General features: G+C 36.9%; 1 protein-coding gene across 2 annotated transcripts in view; it reads right to left on the bottom strand.

Moving 5' to 3' along the window:
• KIDINS220 (kinase D interacting substrate 220) overlaps positions 1-17,615 on the bottom strand; it is a 404,332-nt gene extending 386,717 nt beyond the window's left edge. For both annotated transcript variants that reach the window (XM_053709711.1, XM_053709712.1), the window contains exons 1-2: positions 17,507-17,615; positions 896-1,036 (exon numbers count right to left, since the gene is read on the bottom strand). In XM_053709711.1, coding sequence (XP_053565686.1) covers positions 896-1,003 — 108 coding nt within the window. In that variant the 5' untranslated portion in view covers positions 1,004-1,036; positions 17,507-17,615. The remainder of the gene's footprint in view (positions 1-895; positions 1,037-17,506) is intronic.
• Between the last annotated feature and the right edge of the window lie 439 nt (positions 17,616-18,054).

The following is an 18,054-nucleotide window of genomic DNA, read 5'->3' as shown; positions in this document are numbered from 1 at the left end:
GGAGGCAACAGGGACAAAAAACTTTTTTCAAATATTATTTTGATTTAGCGCTTGTGCGTTTTTTATAGTCTTTTTTTGTTACTTATTAAGATCACCCATTTTAAAAGGAGGTTAGATGTATCAACTGGCTGATATTAGTGTTCCTTTTTAGATGCATTGGTGCCTCATTCTGACTACAGTGACTGAATTTACCAATAGGCATTACTATGCAAAGGGCAGAGACCCTGCATTGTTTATCATGATCACTATGGTAACCCAGGGGTCAGATCACATGGGAGAGTAAACCGGAAGTGGTTCAGGATTCAAACTGCTACAGTTTTCTAACTGCACAGAGGGGTATGTTTCAATGCTCAACTGTTTGTTCACATTTTGATTATTTGCATAATTGATTATACATGCTATTTGTGTGGTTTTTTTAATTTTGCACTGTCTGAGGAAGGGGCTTGCGACCCCGAAACGTCACAGTAGTGTAAAAAATAAAAAGGTTTCTGCTTTAAAATTTAAAATCCAGTGAGTGCCTCTTCCCTATCACATCTTCTGTATGGGTTCTTTTGAGAATATATATATATATATATATATATATATATATATATTCATCATTTATTTTGCCCCTTTTCATGTAAATTCACTCTGAAAATAAACGCTTTTGCCGCTATATATTTTCCCTTGCTTAGTTTTAAAAGATATGGACTGTAAAACAATGCACTGTATTGGCTTCTTCAAATGACTAAGGACTGTGTCCGAAACGTTGTATGTACAGTAATATACCTAAAGCAGTGCAATGGTTTTGTTTTCAGTCAGCCTGAGCTGATTTGATGAAGCTATGTCACTAGGCACCTAACATTTTTACAATCAGTGTACTACGATTTGTAAGAGTCCCTCTTTAATTAAATACCTCATTTCGTTCATCCACATCCTTGCATTTTTCCAGCAGCGTTTTCAAAGCGGCAATGTTGCCCTCTTCCACATAAACCAACAGGTTCTGGGGACCCAAGCTCGCCATGGCTCCAAAAAGTGTCACACGTTAAGTAAAAATCTGGAAAAAAATAAACCATCCAACATTGTTATTCAATGCAATAATATACAAACCTAACATCATTGTTTCTGTTAAAGCAACAATTTATTAGAACACAAAGCTTATATAATGATTTTCTACAAAATTACCACCATTAAAACTACCTTTATTTATGGCAGCAGTGTTTTGCAGCATTGTATAGCAAAGCTACAAATAATGTTACAAAACATTGCTGCCATAGAACATTACAGACACGTCCTGAGCGCTTATGAGCCTACCTAGTTTTACCCTTCATTAAAAGATAAAAAGAAAACAACACAAATTTGATAACAGAAGTAAAATTGGAAAGTTGTTTAAAATTGCATGCTCTTATCTAAAAGATGACAAATTAATCTTGACTTTACTGTCCCTTTAAAGTCTGGTGATTTTGTAGATAATTTGATAAGCCTTTTTAAAAGGACTATTAACCCCTTAACGACTGAGGACGTGCAGGGTACGTCCTCAGAAAAAAGGCAGTTAACGCCTGAGAACGTACCCTGCACGTCCTCAGTGTGGAAAGCAGCTGGAAGCGATCCTGCTCGCTTACAGATGCTTTCCGGTTATTGCAGTGATGCCTCGATATGGAGGCATCCTGCAATAACCTTTTTATGCCATCCGGTGCAGAGAGAGTCACTCTGTGGCCCTCTCTGCACCGGAGATCGGTGGCTTGCTGTGTTGGTGGGTGGGAGCCGGACCGGGAGGCGGGTGGCGGCCATCGATGGCCCTGGTTATGTGAAGGGGGGCGGGATCGTGGGCGGGGGTGGCTGGGGGCGCGCGCGTGCACGGGAGGGTGGGGGCGGGAACCTCTACACTACAGAAAATGCTGAAAATAAAAAATGTGAAAAATGTCAAAAAAAAAAAAAATACGATCAGCAAGGTGGTGGGGGTTTGTCTGTGGGGGGGGGGGTTGGGGAAGCTACACTACAGAAAAAAAAAACAAAAAAACACTTTTTATTGCAAACTGGGTACTGGCAGACAGCTGCCAGTACCCAAGATGGCCCCCAATAAGGCAGAGGGGAGGGTTAGAGAGCGGTTTTGGGGGGGATCAGGGAGGTTGGGGGCTAAGGGGGGGATCCTACACAGTAGCATATGTAAGTATGCTAAAAAAAATATTATTTTTTTAAAAACCCTTTTATTTTAGTACTGGCAGACTTTCTGCCAGTACTTAAGATGGCGGGGACAATTGTGGGGTGGGGGAGGGAAGGGAGCTGTTTGGGAGGGATCAGGGGGTGGGATGTGTCAGATGGGAGGCTGATCTCTACACTAAAACTAAAATTAACCCTGCAAGCTCCCTACAAACTCCCTAATTAACCCCTTCACTGCTAGCCATAATACACGTGTGAGGCGCAGCAGGATTTAGCGGCCTTCTAATTACCAGAAAGCAACGCCAAAGTCATATATGTCTGCTATTTCTGAACAAAGGGGATCCCAGACAAGCATTTACAACCATTTGTGCCATAATTGCACAAGCTGTTTGTAAATGATTTCAGTGAGAAACCTAAAATTGTGAAAAATTTTACGTTTTTTTTAATTTGATCGCATTTGGCGGTGAAATGGTGGCATGAAATATACCAAAATGTGCCTAGATCAATACTTGGGGTTGTCTACTACACTACACTAAAGCTAAAATTAACCCTACAAGCTCCCTAAAAGCTCCCTAATTAACCCCTTAACTGCTGGGCATAATACACTTGTGGTGCGCAGTGGCATTTAGCGGCCTTCTAATTACCAAAAAGCAACGCCAAAGCCATATATGTCTGCTATTTCTGAACAAAGGGGATCCCAGAGAAGAATTTACAACCATTTATGCCATAATTGCACAAGTTGTTTGTAAATAATTTCAGTGAGAAACCGAAAGTTTGTGAAAAAATTTGTGAAAAAGTGAACGATTTTTTGTATTTGATCGCATTTGGCGGTGAAATGGTGGTATGAAATATACCAAAATTGGCCTAGATCAATACTTTGGGATGTCTACTAAAAAAAAAATATATACATGTCAAGGGATATTCAGGGATTCCTGAAAGATATTAGTGTTCTAATGTAACTAGCGCTAATTTTGGAAGAAAAATGGTTTGGAAATAGCAAAGTGCTACTTGTATTTATGGCCCTATAACTTGCAAAAAAAGCAAAGAACATGTAAACATTGGGTATTTCTAAACTCAGGACAAAATTTTTAAACTATTTAGCATGGGTGTTTTTTGGTGGTTTTAGATATGTAACAGATTTTGGGGGTCAAAGTTAGAAAAAGTGTGGTTTTTTCCATTTTTCCTCATATTTTATCATTTTTTTATAATAAATTATATGATATGATGAAAATAATGGTATCTTTAGAAAGTCCATTTAATGGCGAGAAAAACGGTATATAATATGTGTGGGTACAGTAAATGAGTAAGAAGAAAATTACAGCTAAACACAAACACCGCAAAAATGTAAAAATAGCCTTGGTCCCAAACGGACAGAAAATGGAAAAGTGCTGTGGTCATTAAGGGGTTAAACTCTGCATTTCAACAATGCATACTATGTTTCATTATTTAAAATGAAACATTATTGCAGTAGTCATTCATTTTTTATTGTGCTCTCTTTTGCTGTAAAATACACCAGAAAATTGTACTTCTTCCACTTTCTCCCAGGGAGGCTTGGGTTAATACTTTTAGCTAATGTATCTGAGGTTTTGTTTACCCCTCCTCTCATATTCTCAGTAGTCATTAAGGTGGATTATCAGTTTTGCATCAACAATCATGATAGGAAAAGTATTCTGTGCAATAGCAGTGAGCATACAAGGTAGTTTAGGTGTTATTATATATTAGAGATTAACGCCTTCACACCATTAGGACGTTCCATACCATCCTAAAAGCACTGGACTATAATGCCATTTAGACGGCATGGAGCATCCTACCTTATTTGGTGTCATGCAGCCTCCTCCTTTTAGTTAATGAAAAATCCGACCAGGGGGCATGCCTCCCAGTATTAGGCAGTCCCCCCCATGATCCGATACCGGCCTTGAAGTTACTTGATCACATACCTGTAAAATATTTGTTTTACTAATTATCTAAGCTGAATCAGTGCTGAACCACCTTAGAGGAATAGAAGAGGTCAAGCTACCCCAGTCTCTTTCCTTGAAGGGACTGTCAACTGCAACATTTTTCTTTTGACGGCCCCCTGATCACATGACTATGTATTTATTATCTATTGACTTGCATTTAAGTCAATTAGTGCAGTGTCAGCCACAACTTCTTGGGCATGAGCACAATGTTATCTATATTGCCCACATGAACTAGCAGTCTCCAGCTGTGAAAAGCTAATAAAAAATCATATGATAAGAGGCTGTCTGTAGCAGCTTAGAAACAGGCAGAAATTTAGAGGTTTAAACGTTATAAAAGTATATTAATCTAACAATGTAGGTTGTGCAAAGCTGGGGAATGGGTAGTAACGGCATTATCTATCTTTTTAAACAATAACAATGTGTTGACTGTCCCTTTAATATGGGTAAATATAAGGTGCTACATTTTGGAAGTAAAAATATGCAGGCTACCTAATTATTTAAATGGGACTAGACTTAGCAAAACAGGGGAAGAAAAGGATTTAGGGGTACTTATAGATAAAAAGCTAAAAATGAGTGTGTAATGCAAGGCAACGGCTTCTAAGGGTAAAAACATACTAGCATGTATTAAAAGTGCCATAGATGCAAGGGAATATCATTTAATTCTGTAACTGTATAAACCCTTGGTAATATATCATCTTGAGTACAGAGTGCTGTTCTGGGGACCAATTTTAAAAAAAGAGACATTGCAAAATTAGAAAAAGTTCAGAGAAGGTTTACAAAACTAATAAAGGGAATGGAAGATTTAAACTATGAAAAGAGGTAAGCCAAACTGGGTCTGTTTACTGTAGAAAAAAGGTGATTGAGACGTAATATGAATACAGGTAGCCCTCAGTTTACGCAGGGGTTAGGTTCCAGAAGGAATGATTGTAAATCGAAACTGTTGTAAATTGAAACCCAGTTTATAATGTAAGTCAATGGGAAGTGAGGGAGTTAGGTTCCAAACCCCTCTCAAAATTGTCATAAGTAACACCTAATACATTATTTTTAAAGCTTTGAAATGAAGACTTTAAATGCTAAACAGCAGTATAAACCTAATAAAATAATCACACAACACAGAATATATAATTAAACTAAGTTAAATGAACAAAAACATTTGCTAAACGGCATTATAAACCTTATAAAATAATCACACAACACAGACTTTACTTGCATTTTTCTGCAAACAGTTCTTTCTATGCATTCCAATTTGGACTGATTTATAGACAGGAAGATCTTGTTCCTATGAAAGCTGCTCGATAGCTCATGTCTAGCTAGACTAATTAATTCCAGCCTGTTTGGAAGGTTGTTATTCTGAAACGGCGCAAATTGAACCGGCGTAAATCGAGGGCCACCTGTACTTTATATAAATATACTGAAGCAGAAGCTTGGTTTATTCCAAAGCAGTTGCTTGTGACAAAAGGTCACATTTTAAGGCTAAAGGAAAGGAGGTTGAACGCGATGGACTTCTGTCTTCTTTAAACCTCATCTGCTATGTTACTATGCTCCCATCAGTGACTGCTTGCACAGTCTAATGACCCATTTATAACTGTCCCTAATTGGCTCAGGAGAGAAGAAAACTAGGTTACGACAAGGTGGTGTCCTTTGCTTTAGGGACACAAAAACTTTACACTTATTCTTCCAATTTTAAAATAACTCATAATTAAATACATATCTGCATATTATTCTAAGGATAATCTTTGCGTTGAATACATCATTCTGTGTAGAATTTATGTAGTGTGTTTTTCTAAGTTTCATACTAACCTGTGTGTAAATGGAATATATAAGAAAGACTATATAAAAACTCATTTACCTCTGATGTAAATTTAACATATGCCCTGGGTTCTTAGGTGTTTACTATGTGTAAAGGTTTCTGGGATCTCAAATATACAAATTTACTGACATGAAAGAACCATTTTATTAAAATCTCCTTTTCATATTTTAAATAAAAATAAATGAATAAAAAAATAGGTGTCAGTCATTTAAAAGGGTTTATTTACAGTAATGTTATCAAAGTACAAATTATCTTTCAAATATAACAAACACTGTAAATTATACAGATAAACAGGGAGAGGATAACGTGAGCAATAAATTATAAGTTGTATATTTATTTTATTAGTAATGTAATATATCATGTGATACCTTATTTGGCAACCCCCTGAAACATGCTGATGCTGCATTAATAGCATTGCTAGTAGGTCAAAATGCATAAAAAAACAAACCATATGTAGCAATAAAGGGACAAATCTTTATAATGCTATTGAGACTTTTATCATGAAGAAACAGTATCAACACTGTGGATGATATGGGGGTGATTTTAGACATAAGATCAGAGAATTCTTTATCTACTACCTATATGTGGTTCTTTAATCCATATACATACATACTTCACCATTTATAACATATTTGGCTTACACTTAACAGGTTAAATCTTAAAATGTTAAACATCTGTGTAAAATTTCTGCTTTAGTATATGCTAAGTGCCTGCTATTGGGAGGGCTAACCACTTTGCTAATGTTTCTATCTGCCATCTTATTGGTAAAGATAGCAAAAACTGTCCAAGCCAAAGTTATATATGTGCATTTTTAGCTACTTCAAAACATGGAGGTTATTAAAATACATTATTTCAAAATACATAAAATTCTCCTTCCCCCAAAATTAAATTATATTTGTTTATAATAAAGAAATGTTGTATTGTTGTTATATAGGCACCCTACAACCAAATTCCACCCTTGACACCCTTACATAGTGTGGAAATGATTATCCAAAGTGTGATCTAAAGAAGATACTCAAAACAGTGTGTCACTCTGAATCACAGTGTGACTTGACCAGACACTAGAAACCATTCAAAGGAGGGCTACATGGTCAAGGAAATAAAAAGGAAATACTGTGCGACATTAGTACATATAGCTCAGAAACGAAAAGAAGAGATGTAATATAACTGCATCACATCACAAGCAGCACCATCCCCTTAAATTGTAGCTGGCCAGCATCAGCTGCTGCAGACCACCATTAAATCTCCTGATGTCCTGGTAGGCCAATCCGGCCTTGGACATATCAGTCAAAACTGAACTGTGCATTAGTGGCTTTCAATTTTTAAGTATAAATTCTTCTAGTAAAAGTTAACACTTTCAGTGATAGAATTTATTGTGTACGGAGCAATGCAGCAATGACTCCATGTGCACCATCGCTGACAAATACAAGCCACAGCTGGCTCTGTCTTTGATTGGGGGAGCACAGCGCATAAGTACAAATACTGAAACTTAACTTCTACTGGAAGCATTTTGCTTTCTAAACAATTTCCAGTAATAAAAAAGAACTTTATTGAAGTATCACAGGATCATACAGAAAATAAAGCAGGAGTTTTATTTTAACTAAATAAAATACATTTTACAATAACATTATAATTAAAACACAACATGAAGCTAGAGCAGGGAGAAATGAAAACCCCTAAGAGTACTTACGATATAAAGCCGGGGCCTACCACCTAATACTGTTCACTTATCATATTTTTTTTTTTTTCGTTTTACTGAAGAAAAGTTAAGGTCTATAGAGATCAGATTAGTACGGAAATGTATTGATTACACTGATATGTTGATTGTACATGCTTGAGTATGTTATTGTTATTATCATAAAACCTAATAAAAACTATTTCAAAATAATTAAAACACAAATGTTACAATAACATGTCCATGTACCTACAACTTCCCCCAATAAAAGTTGTGCTATTTAAAAACATATTTGACAAAGTATCAAAAAGACATTTAAAAAAAAACAAAAAAAAAACAAACACTGAATGCAAAAGTAGAAAATCAACTTACAGAAAGATAGAATAATCTATTTCCTTATTCATGCCTATCGGTTGTAAGTACAGTAATTAAGTTTGTGTTTCCAGAAGGCTCCCCCCCTTCTTTAAGAGGGACTCCCTACATATTTCCACCTGTGCGTAAATGAGGTATTATCTATAATTTGGAAATGTAGTTGGCTAATATTGTGGCCAAATACCAAAAATTGGGAGGACACTTGAGCATCTCTATTTCTACACTAATAATGTTCTTATGTTCATTAATCCGAACACTGACTTTACGTGTAGTCTCTCCAATATAAGTTCTTCCACATAAACATTTAATAAAATATACAGCAAAGGTGGTATTACAACTATAGTACCCTTTAATAATACATTTTCCTTGTGTCAAAGATGAACCCTTTATCATGAAATTGCAATTACCAGAATTGAGGCATGGGTAACAGACATTACTTTTGCAGGTAAAAAAAAACAAACTCTCTTTGCACTTCCCACATCTATGTGTACCAGGTCATTTTTATTATTACCTAAAGGCTGACATTGGGGAGTAAATTGAATTCCCTAACTTCTAGATGACACCTACTTAAGATTGTCTAATGTTTGTTGACAATGTTCATAATTGTTTTGCTATATTCATAACAAAAAACAACATTTTCTTCTTAACTGTCTGTCTTGCAACCTCTCCATTTGGCAAATTATTGACTTTCTCCAACTCACCCTATATCAACCCCTAGCCACAATGCTTTCTGCTATATCATTTAATCTCTTTTGTAACTGATCTTTTTCAGACACTATTCTTGCCACTATCATAAATTAGCTATGTGGGAGAGACCATACTTTATTTCTTTGATGATAACTCTGATAGTTAAATAAAATGTTTCTATCACTAGATTTACATACAAATCAGTACAAAAACCACCTTCTTTATAGTAAACGATCATATCCAAAAAATTTAACAGATTCCTTACTAGCCATAAGGGTAAATTTTACAGTATTTGTACTGCTGTTTAACTCCTAAACAAATTTTTCTAGGGTCCCAATGTCGCCATTCCATACTCCAAACACATCATCTATGTAGCCCCACCATGTGGCTGCATATCTCAAAAAAGTTTGTTGTCATAGACAAGCTTTTCTTTATAGACATTCATGAAAATGTTGGCGTGTGTGGAGGCGACATTGGAACTCATAGCTGTCTCCTGCTGATAAAAAAAAAAGGTGTCTTGAAATATAAATTAGTTGCAATACAGTAGAACTCTTAAGATTTCTGTATCTCAGAATATTCTTTACTACTTAACACTTTCTTATTGCTGCAATACCACCTTCACGTTTAATTACGGTATACAGGCTGCATACATCTATATGCAAATAATATGACCATGTCTGAGCTCAGATTCACATTTTTTTAACTTATAATAAAATCACCAGTGTCCCTAATATAGGAGTTGGACAAAACGGTTGCAACACCCTGTCAAGAAAAGTTGCTATATTGGTAAAAACAGGGTTCACCCCAGCCACAATTGTTTGGCATGTTGGGTTTTCCAATTGTTTGTGTACTTTTGGAAAAATGTTGTCACATCATCATTGATGATATTTAACTGAAGGGAAGCCTTCTGGATACACAAACTTAAAGTAAAGGTTAAGTTACCGTAATGTCTATACCGTATAGCATTAAGTGTGTTAAATAAACATAACTTTCATACATCAATTCTTATATTAGTCTGCATTAATCAAGTTATTACCAGAACGTCCACAAATTCAACCCGTTTTTCAGGGGTTTTTTACCGGTGGGTCACGTTTTTGAGTAATCCAATTGAAATGTCGGCCGTCACTTCATGTCATCCGCCCCTTTAGCAGTAAGCGCATGCGCTATTGAAATTATCAGAAGATGCGAAAACACGCGCGCTCCCGTACACATTTGGAAATAATGATCACCCATTAGCTGCATGCGCAGTGGTTCGCAGCATCGCCTATTAGCGCATGCGCAGTTAGAGACTGCAGCACGAACACGCATTTGAAAGACACAGGGACCGCTGAAGACGGAAGTAGGGTATGGGAGGAGTCATTCTCTAAGCGGTAGGGATTTTTAGATATAATTTTTATTAGAAAATATTTAAGTAATGTAAAAAAAAAAACATAGCAACTAGATTAGGGTCGTATGGAGACATGCTAGGTTGTATTGCTTAATCTCAAACTTTACCTTCACCTTACAACCTATAGGCAACTTGATTTTCTTCTTTTGCATTCAGTGTTGGTTTTTTTTATGTCTTTTTGATACTTTGTATAATATGTTTTGAAATAACAGAACTTTTTTGTGGAAGTTGTAGGTAGCTAGAAATTTTGTTGTAACATTTGCTCTGTGTATGAATTCTTTTTTAGTGTAAACAACTAGATTGCGCATGTACAACTGAACACCGATTGGTGGTTAGAGAATTGTCGGGTTATTTAAACAGTGCAGTGTTTGATGCTAGACATGCAAGGAAGAATAAGGGCCTGCTGCCCAAAAATGTTGCTTATTTTCTGTATGACCCTGTGATACTACAATAAGTCTTTTTATTACAAGTGCTGCTGGAAATATTTATGTGATGGAAGAGTTGTCAGTGCTCCGATTAGTGTGCACTAAACTACAGGTGCTGTGTTCCTAATTGAATATTTTCTTTTCAAAATTGAAATGCATTCCTGTTTTACAGTTGTGCTCATAAGTTTACATACCCTGACAGAATATATGATTTCTTGGCCATTTTTCAGAGAATATGAATGATAACACAAAAAAACTTTTCTTTCACTCATGGTTAGTGTTTGGCTGAAGCCGTTTATTATAAATCAACTGTGTTTACTCTTTTTAAATCATAATGACAACAGAAACTACCCAAATGACCCTGATCAAAAGTTTACATACCCTGGTGATTTTGGCCTGATAACATGCACACAAGTTGACACAAAGGGGTTTGAATGGCTATTAAAGGTAACCATCCTCACCTGTGATCTGTTTGCTTGTAATTAGTGTGTGTATAAAAGGTCAATTAGTTTCTGGACTCCTGACAGACCCCTTGCATCTTTCATCCAGTGCTGCACTGACTATTCTGAGTCATGGGGAAAGCAAAAGAACTGTCAAAGGATCTGCGTGAAAAGGTAGTTGAACTGTATAAAACAGGAAAGGGATATAAAAAGATCTCCAAGGAATTGACAATGCAATTCATCAGTATTCAAACTCTAATAAAGAAGTGGAAAATGAGGGGTTCTGTTGAAACCAAACTATGGACGGTAAACCAACTAAAATTTCAGCCACAACTGCCAGGAAAATTGTTCGGGATGCAAAGACAAACCCACAAATAACTTCAGGTGAAATACAGGACATGTGGTATGGCTGTTTCAAGATGCACAATAAGGAGGCACTTGAAGAAAGATGGGCTGCATGGTCGAGTCGCCAGAAGAAAGCCATTACTATACAAATGCCAAAAGTAGCCCGCTTAGAATACGCCAAACAGCACAGAGACAAGCCTCAAACCTTCTGGCACAGTCATTTGGAGTGATGAGACCAAAATTGAGCTTTTTGGCCACAACCATAAACGGTACATTTGGAGAGGAGTCAACAAGGCCTATGAGGAAAGGTACACCATTCCTACTGTGAAACACGGAGGTGGATCGCTGATGTTTTGGGGATGTGTGAGCTACAAAGGCACAGGAAATTTGGTCAGAATTGATGGCAAGATGAATGCAGTATGTTATCAAACAGAACGCCTCATTTTCCACTTCTTGATTAGAGTTTGAACACTGCTGAGTTGCATTCTCAATTCCTTGGATATCTTTTTATATCCCTTTCCTGTTTTATACAGTTCAACTACCTTTTTCCCACAGATCCTTTGACAATTCTTTTTCTTTCCCCATGACTCAGAATCCAGAAACGTCAGAGCAGCACTGGATGAAAGATGCAAGGGTCTGTCAGGAGTCCAAAAACTAATTGACCGTTTATACACACACACTAATTACAAGCAAACAGATCACAGGTGAGGATGGTTACCTTTAATAGCCATTCAAACCCCTTTGTGTCAACTTGTGTGCATGTTATCAGGCCAAAATCTCCAGGGTATGTAAAACTTTGATCAGGGTCATTTGGGTAGTTTCTGTTGTCATTATGATTTAAAAAGAGTAAACACAGTTGATAATAAATGGCTTCAGACAAACACTAACCATGAGTGAAAGAAAATGGCCAAGAAATCATAAATTCTGCCAGGGTATGTAAACTTATGTGCACAACTGTATGTCCCTTTATACTTCAAAAACCAGCACTGCAGCTTAAAAAACAAAATTTATGCTTACCTGACAAAAATTTTTTCTTTCCGGATATGGTGAGTCCACAACGTCATAATTTATTGTTGACTATATCACTCCTGGCCAGCAGGAGGCGGCAAAGAGCACCACAGCCAAGCTGTTAATTATCACTCCCCTTCCCATAAAACCCAGTCATTCAACCGAAGGGAAATTGAGTAAAAAGGAGTAACACAAAAGGTGTAGAGATGCTTGAGGTTTAGTAAATAAATAAAGGTCTTAAAATAAAAGGGTGGGGTCGTGGACTCACCATATCCGGAAATAAATACATTTATCAGGTAAGCATACATTTTGTTTTCTTTCCTAAGACATGGTGAGTCCACGACGTCATCATTTACTGTTGGGAACCAATACCCAAGCTAGAAGATACAGATGACTAGGTAGGGACAAGACAATAGACCTAAACAGAAGGCACCACCGCTTCAAGAACCTTATTCCCAAAAGAAGCCTCAGCTGAGGCAAAAGTATCAAATTTGGAAAAAGCTGAGAAGACCCAGTTGCAGCCTTGCAAATCTGTTCCACAGAAGCTTCATTTTTGAAAGCCCAAGAAGAGGAAACAGCCCTCGTGGAATGATACGTAATCCTCTCAGGCGGCTGCTGTCCAGCAGTCTCATAAGCAACACAAATAATACTTCTCAACCAGAGAGAAAGAAAAGTAGTAGTAGCCTTCAGACCTTTCCCAGAGAAACAAACAGAGCAGAGGACTGGCGAAAATCCTTTGTCGCCTGTAGATAGAATTTTAGAGCATGCATAACATCCAGGATGTGCAACAAACGTTCCTTATGAGAAGAAGGATTAGGACACAGAGAAGGAACAACAATTTCCTGATTAATATTTCTATCGGAAACCACTTTAGGAAGAAACCCTTATTTAGTATGTAGAACCGCCTTATCCGCATGAAAGATAAGGTAAGGCGAATCGCACTGCAAAGCCGAGAGTTAGGAAACTCTCGGAGCAGAAGAGATAGCAAAAAGAAACATAACCTTCCAAGATAATAACTTAATATCTATGGAGTGCAACGGCTCAAACAGAGTCTGCTGTAAAACTTTAAGAACAAGGTTAAGGCTCCAAGGAGGAGCAACAGACTTAAACACAGGCCTGATTCTGACCAGGGCCTGACAAAAGGTTTGAACATCTGGTACATCGGCAGACGTTTGTGTAACAAAACAGACAATGCAGAAATCTGACCTTTCAGAGTACTAACTGAAAATCCCTTCTCCAGAGCTTCCTGGAGAAAAGACAAGATCCTTGGAATCCTAATCCAAGTGTAGCCCTTGGATTCACACCAAAAAAAAAAAAAAAAGGTATTTACGCCATACCTTATGGTAAATCTTTCTAGTAACAGGCTTGCGAGCCTGAATCATGGTCTCAATGACCGACACAGAAAAGCCACGCTTAGACATAACTAAGCGTTCAATCTCCAGTCAGCTTCAGAGAAACGAGATTTAGATGAAGGAATGGACCCTGAGTGAGACGGTCCTTCCTCAGGGGCAACTTCCAAGGTGGAAGAGAAGACATCTTCCCTAGGTCTGCATACCAGATCCTGCGAGGCCACGCAGGGGCTATTAGAATTACTGATGCTTTCTCCTGCTTGATACGAGCAATGACTCGTGGAAGGAGAGCAAACAGAGGAAACAGGTAAGCCAGACTGAAATTCCAAGGAACCGTCAGAGCATCTATCAGAGCGGCCTGCGGATCTCTTGAAGGGGTTAACCCATAATCAGATAGAGCATGCAATTTTAAGCAACTTTCTAATTTACTCCTATTATTAATTTTTCTTCGTTCTCTTGCTATCTTTATTTAAAAAGCAGGAATGTGATGCATAGGAGCCAGCCCATTTCTGGTTGAGAACCTGGGTTATGCTTGCTTATTGGTGGGTAAATGTAAGCCTCCAATAAGCAAGCGCTATCCATAGTGCTGAACCTAAAATGGGCAGGCTTCTAAGATTTACATTCCTGCTTTTAAAATAAAGATAGCAAGAGAACAAAGAAAAATTGATAATAGGAGTAAATTAGAAAGTTAAAATTTCATGATCTGTCTAAATCATGAAAGAAAAAAAAATTGGGTTCAGTGTCCCTTTAAAGAAAAAAAATTGGGTTTAGTATCCCTTTAACGTTTCCTTCTATTCAGCCCTATTTACTTAAATTGGGCAATAGTATTATGTTGCCTAGAAGTGCACATGAATGAGTTATGCGCTTATGAATAAATAGGTTTTTTTTGTTTTTAAGTATTGCAGTCTATGTACTTTACTGCTGATGCAAGCTTGCAATTATTATCACATGGATAGTAAGATGTTGCTCTCATATTTCATACTAAATAAGCTTCCTTGACAGAGTGTAAGCTTTGTGGGGTAGTTTTTTCTGCTACAAGAGCAGTAAAAAAACAAATGTTTATGCAACATATTTTCTTCCTGTCTTTAAAGGGATATGTGACTCATATGCTAAATCATTTGAATGCAATGCATTATATCTGTTAAAAAGCAGCCTAGCAAATATCACATGAACATCTCTATGTAAAAAAGGAAGTTATTTTACCTCAGAATTTCCTCAGTAGCTACATCATATTGTAAAGAACTTTCAAGGGAGCATGTATCTGGCAAAGCAAAGTGTGAACTCAACACTGATTAAGTTGATTGGCGGGTGCTCTTTTTTCCATTATGCAGATAAAAGCAAAAGTGTAGGTAAAGGATAAATGCTCACAGAGCACTTACTATGGTGAGTTAAACGTTTGAGGTAAAATATCTTCCTTTTAGATGTTCGTCTGATATTTTCAAGTCAGATTCTTAAAGATATATTGCATCATTGTAAAGTGACTCAGAAGTTTGGTAACAAATTCCTTTAACAAAACTATAATTATTTAGTCATTAAAGCAAGAATAATCCCATTTGTTTCTGAGGCAGAAAACAATTTCCAGTTAGGTCCCACCCAGACAATAATACACACTAACAATGTCTGTGGGGTGTAAAGCTGTATATGCTGTCAATGACCTAATTTAAAAAGCTAATGTATAGTACAATATCTTCTCTAACTATTTATAAACGGTTTTGGAGCTGCTATGTATTGCTGATTTACCAGTCCTTGTTATTAGGGAAGTTCTCATGGGTGTGTTGTTTAACATCACTGTTATCGCTATTAACAAAACAAGATTTAAGCACTTAGATTTTTATACCAGATTATTCCAAAAGTTGGTTATAAATTTGTGCACAAATGTAGTTTTCCTGAAGCATTACTGCTATTTTTGCATATTAATATTATTAGTAACCACAGAGACACTGAGTATTGTATCTCTGCTGTCATTATATGACATTGCTTCTTAGTCATCTGCTTTATTAAAAAAAAACAGCACTGATTATTTAGTAATGACACTAATACATTGGTAAAACATAATTATGCTAACATATATTTAGCACAAAGAGAAAAACACTGTTAAATGACATTAAGGAAATGAATAGGTTAGTAAGACATAAATGTCAATAGGATGAGTCATACAAACAGATTTTAAAGAACAAGAAGGCAGATCAAATCTGTCCATACTTCCAAAGTGCAGGCTCAATTTCAATGCAGGAAATCTATTCTATGAGTTAATTAGTTTCTGTCAAGAAATGCTACCCTTCAGCTTGTTCTGGTTTTGCTCTTTTAACAATTTTTGTTTCATTATTAGGAGTTATGTCAGCCATTAAAGGGACACTCAGGTTACATTAAATGTTCATGATACAGCATGTAATTTTAAACAACTTTCCAATTTACTTCCATTAAAAAAAAATGTGCACAGTCTTTTATATTTACAATTTTTGAGTCACCAGATCCTACTGAGCATGTGCAAGAATTCACAGACTATACGTATATGTATTTATGATTGGCTGATTGCTATCACATGGTACAAGGGGAGTGGAAATATACATAACTGAAATTTGTTATAATAAAAATCCACTACTCATTTGAAGTTCAGACTAAGTGCTATTGCACTGTCTTGTTATCTTGCAATTGTTGATTATGCAAATCTAATGTGTTGACTGGTCCTTTAAACAAACATACATAATTTAGTAATTTAATAAAATATAATTTAGGAACATTTGTGTGGTATACTAATTATTTGTTTAGTAGAGAACAATGATGAGGGAATAATGAGGGAATAATGAGGGAAAAGGCTCTTAGATCCCTACAGTTGAACGCCCATGAAATGGTAATGTTTTCAGTCATCATACAGCCTAAACAAGGTTTGATCACCACTTGCGCTATTCAATAACAGACAGACGCTTGGGTATTCTTTAACAATAATCTACTCATAGCTCTCTGCGCCAGTGTGCCTGACCACAGCACAGAATGTGCAGTCGGCTAAAGTCAACTGAGCAATATTTTCCCTATTTTGTCTAAAATCACATTACCCCCCTATATTAGCTTTATAAAATGACAGCAACGGGGATGTCTCACTCAGTACAATGAAAGGTATAGTGGAATTACCCAAATGAAAATGGTCTCATTAGACATGACAGATACATTTAAAAAAAAAAAAAAATTAAATACAAGGAAATGTGCATGACATTTCTCATTTGATAAATAATAGGAACACAGTGACTGCTTACACATAGTAATGGGTACATGGCTATCTCATGAGATGCAGTGAAAGATAAAAGGGCTGTCTGATAAGATTGTGTGACAGATACAGGACATCAGACAAACTGACAGGCACTGGGTTCAGTTGTCTCCTTAGATACAATGTCAGACACAGGGGATGCCTATGGTACAAGTGGTGTCTCATTATATATGATGACTGGTACAGAGGGTAGATACATTAATAGAGGAAAATAAGAAGAGAAACGAAATGTAAAAATTTTTGCAATGAAAAGTAGAGAGGGAGTGACTTTGTTTATCTACAGTAACGGATACATGGGTACATGATTAGAAGTAGCGACATACATGGGCTGTCTGTTTGGATCTAGTGACAAATATGTACAGAACATGAGACAGAACAGCAGGTACATCTAACAGGATATAATGAAAAACGGGGTATCTAAGATACAAAGACGAGCAGAGGGGGGGGGGTAAATACAACGTCAGACATAGGGAGCGTCAGAGAGAAGACATATCAGATGTCATTAGATATTTATGTAAGGGGTCTCTGAAACACTGTGATCGGTAGAGGTAAACATAAACACGGTTGTTGTAAAATACAGTTTCTGTGACTATTTACATATGATTTCGCCCACAGACCAATCATGCATAATCCCCCCCATACAACTAACCTCAGGTAACTATGCCGTCATCTGTAGCAGACAAAACCTCTGCCCTCACACTGTAGCCATCTTGTCTCTGTGCCTAGTCAGGGACAGTATCAACACACTAGACCACGTGATGTCTCAGTGACGTGTTTGTGGGTTGGCAGTGGGCGTGACCAGAAGCTTCTAATTCTGATGAGGGATACTGTTGCCATGGTGACGTGCTTCAGTCTGGTTGTAAAAATCTGATAATACATATAAAACACTATTATATATTACATATTTCATATAGTTGTCGCCTCCCAAGTTCATATATCTACTACTACAGAACTGCAGAGTAGTTGTGTGCAAGCCTACACGGTCAGCATAAAGCTGTCGTCCTGGCCGCTGTGATTGATCCGGTTAAAATGGAATTTGACAGATTTTCTCAGGGTCTCCTGCAGTGATCAGAAGTTTAGGCGTGGCTCTTTTGTTATTTCTTGGCTGTTTTGGTGTTCAACCCCTATATGTTATTCCAACTGAGTTAGGTGAAGCACTAAAGACACATATATCATGTCCTGTGCTAGTATATGAGG

This window comes from Bombina bombina, chromosome 4 (assembly GCF_027579735.1).
Source record: "Bombina bombina isolate aBomBom1 chromosome 4, aBomBom1.pri, whole genome shotgun sequence".
NCBI lineage: Eukaryota > Metazoa > Chordata > Amphibia > Anura > Bombinatoridae > Bombina > Bombina bombina.
This window is presented reverse-complemented; position numbering and strand designations above follow the sequence as displayed.